At 40.9% G+C, this 8,001-nt stretch overlaps 1 protein-coding gene across 1 annotated transcript; it reads right to left on the reverse strand.

The window, feature by feature from the left end:
* Positions 1–2,096: 2,096 nt before the first annotated feature.
* gdf5 (growth differentiation factor 5) lies at positions 2,097–5,460 on the reverse strand. Its single transcript, XM_010866180.3, has 2 exons — positions 4,582–5,460; positions 2,097–3,381 (listed from the first exon to the last, which is right to left on the reverse strand). Exons 1-2 carry the CDS (start codon positions 5,333–5,335, stop codon positions 2,519–2,521), a joined length of 1,617 nt encoding a protein of 538 aa, XP_010864482.3. The 5' UTR covers positions 5,336–5,460; the 3' UTR covers positions 2,097–2,518.
* Between the last annotated feature and the right edge of the window lie 2,541 nt (positions 5,461–8,001).

Below are 8,001 nucleotides of genomic sequence, written 5' to 3' on the forward strand. Positions count from 1 at the left end.
GTGTGGGTGAGCGGTTGGCTGATATCAACGTTGTGGATCGAGTGGCCCATTGTGGTGGTGGGGTTATGGTATGGGCTGGCGTGTGTTATGGACAACGAACACAGGTGCATTTTATTGAAAGTTGCATTTATAATTTTGTTCAGTGTATATGCAACTGCCATGTCAATCCTACCTTTTTTCTCCCATGTATGATTTCTAACTACATCCCCATTGTATTAAGAAATAATTTGACTTTCCCCCAGAAGTATAGTACAGGGAAAAATATGGTTTGAACCGATAATCCTATTTATATTGATAAAATGCAATTGGTGAAACGGGAATTAGTTGGACTAAAAGATTATCCACTTGTGAAATACAAGAAGTGCATGTTTTACTTGGCATATGCTTGAGCCCTGCTATGATTATTTTATCCAATGTTTCATTTGCTTTACAGAGGCAATGAGACAGGCAAGCATGTATCCAACAAATGACAACACGCAACAACAGTTCACAGCAATGCAACCCCAAACACAAAGAGACACATAAAATTATAGATATAAGACATTTTGTTCTCGAGTGTAAACTAATGATGAGCAATGTGTTCAAACTGTGAACCATCAAATTAATATTTTTGTGCATCAATGTGAAAAAAAGAAAATGTCATAGATTTAGACAAAATGAAATTCTTATGGATTGTGCATAACATCAGTTTACATGAACAGTTTCAAATCTCTTACCAGGACATCAGTGGATACGTCCATATCATTCCTTAACCTCCTCATAAAGTGCAGACACACCTGGTGCCCAAATATATCACGCATGTTGCACTGCTGAGAATTGGGTGGGGTGATATAGTGTTTTTCCTCAAATTGAAGATCACTGAAGATATATTGTTCTTCTACATTCTAAATACATAACTGCAATAAAACAAGTTTTCTTTTAAATAAAAAAATAGTTATTGGAAGAGATGGGGATGGTGAATGTATCTTTCAGACATAAACACCTGATATGGTACACACAATTTATAATATGAAAATAACTGACTATCTTAAAATTGAAAATGTTTTACACATATGGCCCGCAGGATTCAATTAGTTAACGTACATAGCTAACGACAAGCTGGTGCAATTAATCTGTGTTGTATTGAGGGATGTCCCACTGTACAGATATAATAATAAAGAGTAAATAAATAACAATTACTCCGATAAAAACACAAGGATCCAATACACTGTCTTCCCATTCCCAACTACAACAGGCAAGTTTCAAATAATTGCTTATGTTTTTAGACGCAAGGCCAAACTAGCTAGGTGAATAGTTCTGGTCTTAATGGCTGAAAGGGCTCAATACATTAATCTGTTTGTCTCCATTAAACACTCCGCTGTGGAACAATGGGCTATGGAGTAGGGTGGCAAGACGGAAGCCTTTTATTACAAAGAAAAACATCCAAGCCCGGCTGAAGTTTGTAAAAACAAACATCAAGTCCCCCAAAAGCATGTGGGAAAATGTGTTACGGTCTGATGAAACCAAGGTTGAACTTTTTGGCCATAATTCCAAAAGGTATGTTTGGCGCAAAAACCACACTGCACATCACCCAAAGAACACCATACCCACAGTGAAGTATGGTGGTGGCAGCATCATGCTTTGGGGCTGTTTTTCTTCAGCTGGAACTGTGACCTTAGTCAGGGTGAAGGGAATTATGTACAGTTTCAAATACCAGGCATTTTTGGCACAAAACCTTCAGGCGTGCGTTAGAAAGCTGAAGATGAAGTTCACCTTTCAGCACAACAACGACCCAAAGCACACATCCAAATCCAAAAAAGCATGACTTCACAGGAGATATCCTTGCAATCTGACAGATTTGGAACGCTTTTGCAAAGAAGAGTGGGCAATTATTGCCACGTCAAGATGTGCCATGTTAATACACTCCTACCCAAAAAGACTAAGTGTTGTCATAAAATCAAAATGTGCTTCAACAAAGTATTAATTTAAGGGTGTGTACACTTATGCAACCAGGTTATTGTGAGTTTTACATTTTTCCCCCTCAAAGATTTTAGTTTGGTTTTCAATTGAATTGTTCACGTTATAGGTTGCATTAAACGTGGACCTTCTGACATGATTTATCTTTATCTCATTCTTTTACATCACAAGCTGGCATTTTAACAGGGTAGTGTAGACTTGTTATGTCCACTCTATATCAATTTGAATACATAATACATTTAGGCATACGGAAGGCTCAGGAAGTGCTTGTGTTAGTTTCCTGTCAACTATCAAAGTGTTTTGCCCTGTAGGATAAGGTGGTCAAAGGGTTAAAGCCGTTACCTCCGTTGCACATATGCCCTTGCTGCATGGGTTTGATTCTGGCCTACTTCAGTACACTATCTTTTCTCTCTGTGAAATAAAGCATAAAAATGCCCCAAAAGTTATAGATACAAATTTAAAAAATACCTAAAACTATTAACCTGTTTCTCAACAAAACAAAACCACTTAATAGGCTTCAGGCTGAACTATGTAAGGTCCCTGGATACTTTTTTTTCTATTGCTACCTGCAGCCACAGGACTCTACCACCATGTCCTCATACTGTTTGTAGACAACATTATTGGCCGAGTCAATGTAGAGGATGCTGATTGGGCTAAGGCGAGTGGGCACACAGCAGGTAGGCGGAGTCAAATCAGGGTCCATAGAGTTCATTAGCGTCTGGATGATTGCATGGTTGGTGGGCTCCAGGTGAGATCGAATGGGGAAATCACACATGCCGTCGCAGTGGTAGGCTTCATATTCTAGTGGAGCGATTATCCAATCGTCCCAGCCCATCTCCTTGAAGTTAACGTGCAGCTGCTTCTTGTGACAACGAGGCTTAGGATTCTTGGCCAGCTTCTTTCCACGGGTGGCTGGAGCTCGTCGCATGCGCCGTTGAGTGAACAAGTACTCGTACACCGTCTTGTTGTCTTGGCCAGAACGGGCTTTGATCTCATTGTAGAACAAGTCACGTTTCTTTGTGCGCCCGAACACAAGGAAAAATGCTTTCTCTTTGGTCTGCCTTCCCAAACGACTAAAGCCAAGGGCCCTAAGGTCCACGGGGCGGCCTCGTTCTAAGGCCTCCAGCTCAAAGCAAAGCTGGACGGTGTTCTTGAAATTCTTGAATAGTTTCCAAATTTCAAACACTTCCCATTTCGGTGTTATGTGGTCCTCGATGGTTTGAGTTTGGAGCAGTGTAGCCTTCTGCTTACCTGCTGCACAGGTGAAAAGCTTCAGGCAGAAAACTCCGCCAGTGGAAAGAGCTTTGCGTGGGTCGGCCAGTCGTTTCCTGAGAATGCGCAGCTCTGCCCCCAACAGCCCCTCCTTCTCCAGGGAACTGATGTTGAAGTAATACTTCTGTCTTCTCAGTTGGGGAACACGATCATCTGTAAAAGAAAGTTACAGCGTCAAGGGCATGATAACAATGTTGAGATGTTAATTGTAAAAAACAATCCAGTTAACACACAGTAGGTAAGAGTTTCTTTGTTTTTGGTGAGAGAAAGACTGGACATATACAAATAAAAGCCAGAAATGTCATACAGGCATAATGCATTCAAAAGTATATTAAAACCAGACATTTGCTAACTACAGACCACAGTGAACTGTAAACAGACCATTATTATCGACCTGCAGCTGTTTACCAGTGGACCTACCACCACGTCTCATATGGCAGTTGGTAAAAGTGGACCAAAACCATCTGAACAACACAAAAGATATTGAGAAAGAGTGGAGAATGGGCTATATCAGTGTGAAGTGACTTGTGGGTTTAGAAGCACAACCAGAGATTAAAACACATGAAACTGACAAATTGGAAAAGGAGAATAAAAAAGGAGATGGTGGTGAAGAAGAAGAGGAAGAAGAATAAAGAAGTGTTCTGTCTTGCACATGAAAAAAGTCATGTCTGGCAAAGGATCAGTTACTCCTTATGCCATACAAGGAGGAAGGTCAGTAAGAATTTGCTGAGGACACCTTACACAAATAAAGTCTAAATTAAAAGTACATTAAGTGCTTGAAATGTAAACCTTTAACAGCTAGAAATATTAAACCAACATCATTTAAACATCATTTTAAACAGTTTTACATGGTAAAGAAAACATTACATAGAGGCCTCAGTGGTCTATTTATTTACACTTGAAAGGCTGTAAATCAGTGAGGGAAAGCACATATGGTTACTGATGGTGTGACACATCCATGACTAACATGAAAAGCGATTATGTCAAACTGCAAGAAACCAAATGTTAGCCACAGTAGACAAGCAAGGGAAACCTTTTGACTTACTTTCAAGTTAGCTTTGAATTTGGCTTGACTTTACTTTTCTAATAAAGAGGTTGTTTTGATGAGCCCTGCAGCTCTATTGGCTTCTTTGACTGTCTGTGTGTTTAAGCAAGCATTTTCAGAGTTTTGTATCAGTCTTCATGATAAATATATTTTTGTTGGGAGATGGGAACATAATTTTTCACGCATTAATAATTTATAAGTCTTATTGTGACTTTGCAAGCAATAAAACCTTTATTGTAAGGCACATTATAGTAATGGACACAATAGAGTTTTTATAAATCAATGTTTATATGACTTAAAATGTTTACCTTGTCCTTTATCCACGAAGCTGGTGATGGTGTTGGCCATGCCAGCCTCGTGCAACATGCTAGTGTTCACCTCTCCTGTGGATAATGACCAATACAGTGACAACATGTAGTCGTGCGGAGTGACCAATGGATGCTTCGGAGAGTCCCGGTCACTCAGTTTGCCTGTTGTTTTGGCATTCCTTTGGGCCAATGGAGCGATGTGCTTTTGCATAGCAACGTCTCTAAGTTGCGCAGTTCGTTCTAATGTTACAGCTCTGGGGAAAGTTCTCCCTTTGCTCTGTCTAGGTGTACCAGCGCCTTTGGCTGTTTGCACGCTTAGCGCTACGGGAGCAGGCGCTGCAGCTGCTTTCGTAGCATCCTCCCCGGGTACCCAAGCGCGCGCAGCCTCCTTGTGCCGCAAACTGATAGCTCCAAGACCACGACTTGCCGCTATGCGATTCCGTGATAATACTGATGCCACAGATTTTGCTTTGGCTGGCTCGCCCTTTATCAACGGAGCTCCTGTCCTAATTCGCGTGATCCTCGCGACAGTTGGATACTTCCTAAACGCAGTGCTGTAGTTTCCTGCAGTCGATTTGGCAGTTGAGTCCATTCCCGGGTTGTCTCCTTCACCTGCTGCGTCTGTGTGCTCCTTTCCTCGACCCTCGGGCGCGCGATGTGCCGTCCCGCTATGGCTCAGTGACGCTAGGATAATGTCCAGGTATAAGAGAGTCCAACACCCCAATAAAAGAGGGAGATGTTTCAGTTCTTTCATCCTCTGATCTTCCTTTGAATTTTAGCCAGGGAGAAGTGCACAGGCTTTTCCCGTTTGAAATAAATAAACATGAACAACTTTGCAAAAGCAAAAATGTGGACTAGAACTCGGTATTCTATGGTAAATTCCACTAGGCCTATGCAAACCGCTACTCCCAGATCCGATATTCAGTACCATAGTGATGCAAATGTCCTGTTTCTCGTTTTCCAATATACAGTAGATGTCCGTGAAGGTTTACATTGAAAGGAGAATACTCGACTTCGCTTCAACTCCAACCATTCTGCGGTATATCTTGTAAGAGACTTGTTTAAATCCCTTTTTTCCAAGAGGGAAGAATGGCGTAATGCTGCTGCAGTTTTTTCCCCTCATAGTTTGAACTCCGTCCAGTGAAAATATTTCAGACAGAAACCTGCAGGTGCTCTGAAATCTCTACAAACCTGAACTCAGGCACTGGAAACGGAATTCCAACGCAAACCAGTTTAATTGTTCTCTGATGTCATGCTGTCTAAACTCCTTTAAGTGCAATATTTATTCTAAAATCTTCTATGTTCTTTCCACCACTATATTACATATTAGCATTATGTAATTTTAAGTTTATCTTGACACAAGCTCCCTAAAATCTATACATGGTGGAGTTAACAAAAACCTACTAGGAAAGACACTGTAGGCTTTTGAACTTGTATAACATTTAAATAAATCATGCAATATATTTGATATCACAAATAAATGTACAAAATCTGTTTTAAGACTTTGATAAAGCAGTATTTTTTTTAGAATACTTATTCCTCAAAGAAATTATGACAGCTAGCTAGAATTGTGCATTTTATTAAGTAAAACTACAGTATACTTTCACAAACCAAATGAGCAAGATCTGATGAGGGCTTTGCTGGTGACAGTATCACCACCAAAGCACCTCCACACCATCACACCTCCTCCTCCATGCTTCACCAGGGGAACCACATGTGCAGAGATCATCCGTTCACCCCCTCTGTGTCTCACAAAGACACAGCATGAGTATGCCAACAGTGTTCAAAGCTATAATCAAAGCAAAGGGTGACTACTTTGAATAATATAAAACACATTGTGATATATATACATATATATAAAAATGTCTGTGTATATACAATATCTCACAAAAGTGCGTACACCCCTCACATTTTTGTAAATATTTGATTTTATCTTTTCCTGTGACAACACTGAAGAAATTACACTTTGCTACAATGTAAAGTAGTGAGTGTACAGCTTGTATAACAGCATACATTTGCTGTCTGCTCAAAATAACCTAACACACAGCCATTAATGTCAAAACCGCTGGCAACAGAAGTAAGTACACCCGTAAGTGAAAATGTCCAAGTTGGGCCCAATTAGCCATTGGGCCGCAGGGCAGTATTCCAACATGATAACAATCCTGAAACACACCTCCAAAACAACCACTGCCTTGCTAAAGAAGCTGAAGGTAAAGGTGATGGACTGGCCAAGCATGTCTCCAGACCTAAACCCTATTGAGCATTTGTGGGGGATCCTCAAACGGAAGCTCTGGTGAACTCCATACCCAAGAGGATTAAGGCAGTGCTGTAAAATAATGGTGACCACACAAAGTATTGACACTTTTGGCCCAATTTGGACATTTTCACTTAGGGGTGTACTCACTTTTCTTTCCAGTGGTTTAGACATTAATGGCTGTGTGTTGTGTTATTTTGAGGGGACAGCACATTCACTACTTTACATTGTAGCAAAGTGTAATTTCTTCAGTGTTGTCACATGAACAGATATGATCAAATATTTACAAAACTGTGAGAGGTGTACTTACTTTTGTGATATATATATATATATATATATATACACTCACCTAAAGGATTATTAGGAACACCATACTAATACTGTGTTTGACCCCCTTTCGCCTTCAGAACTGCCTTAATTCTACGTGGCATTGATTCAACAAGAAATGTTGGCCCATATTGATAGGATAGCATCTTGCAGTTGATGGAGATTTGTGGGATGCACATCCAGGGCACGAAGCTCCCGTTCCACCACATCCCAAAGATTCTCTATTGGGTTGAGATCTGGTGACTGTGGGGACCATTTCAGTACAGTGAACTCATTGTCATGTTCAAGAAACCAATTTGAAATGATTCGAGCTTTGTGACATGGTGCATTATCCTGCTGGAAGTAGCCATCAGAGGATGGGTACATGGTGGTCATAAAGGGATGGACATGGTCAGAAACAATGCTCAGGTAGGCCGTGGCATTTAAACCATGCCCAATTGGCACTAAGGGGCCTAAAGTGGGCCAAGAAAACATCCCCCACATCATTACACCACCACCACCAGCCTGCACAGTGGTAACTGTGGACCCTGATGGACCCATGTTCTCATTCTGTTTACGCCAAATTCTGACTCTACCATCTGAATGTCTCAACAGAAATCGAGACTCATCAGACCAGGCAACATACTTCCAGTCTTCAACTGTCCAGTTTTGGTGAGCTCGTGCAAATTGTAGCCTCTTTTTCCTATTTGTAGTGGAGATAAGTGGTACCTGGTGGGGTCTTCTGCTGTTGTAGCCCATCTGCCTCAAGGTTGTGCGTGTTGTGGCTTCACAAATGCTTAGCTGCATACCTCGGTTGTAACGACTGGTTATTTCAGTCAAAGTTGCTCTTCTATCAGCTT

This window comes from Esox lucius, chromosome 17 (genome assembly GCF_011004845.1).
Source record: "Esox lucius isolate fEsoLuc1 chromosome 17, fEsoLuc1.pri, whole genome shotgun sequence".
Classification (NCBI taxonomy): Eukaryota; Metazoa; Chordata; class Actinopteri; order Esociformes; family Esocidae; genus Esox; species Esox lucius.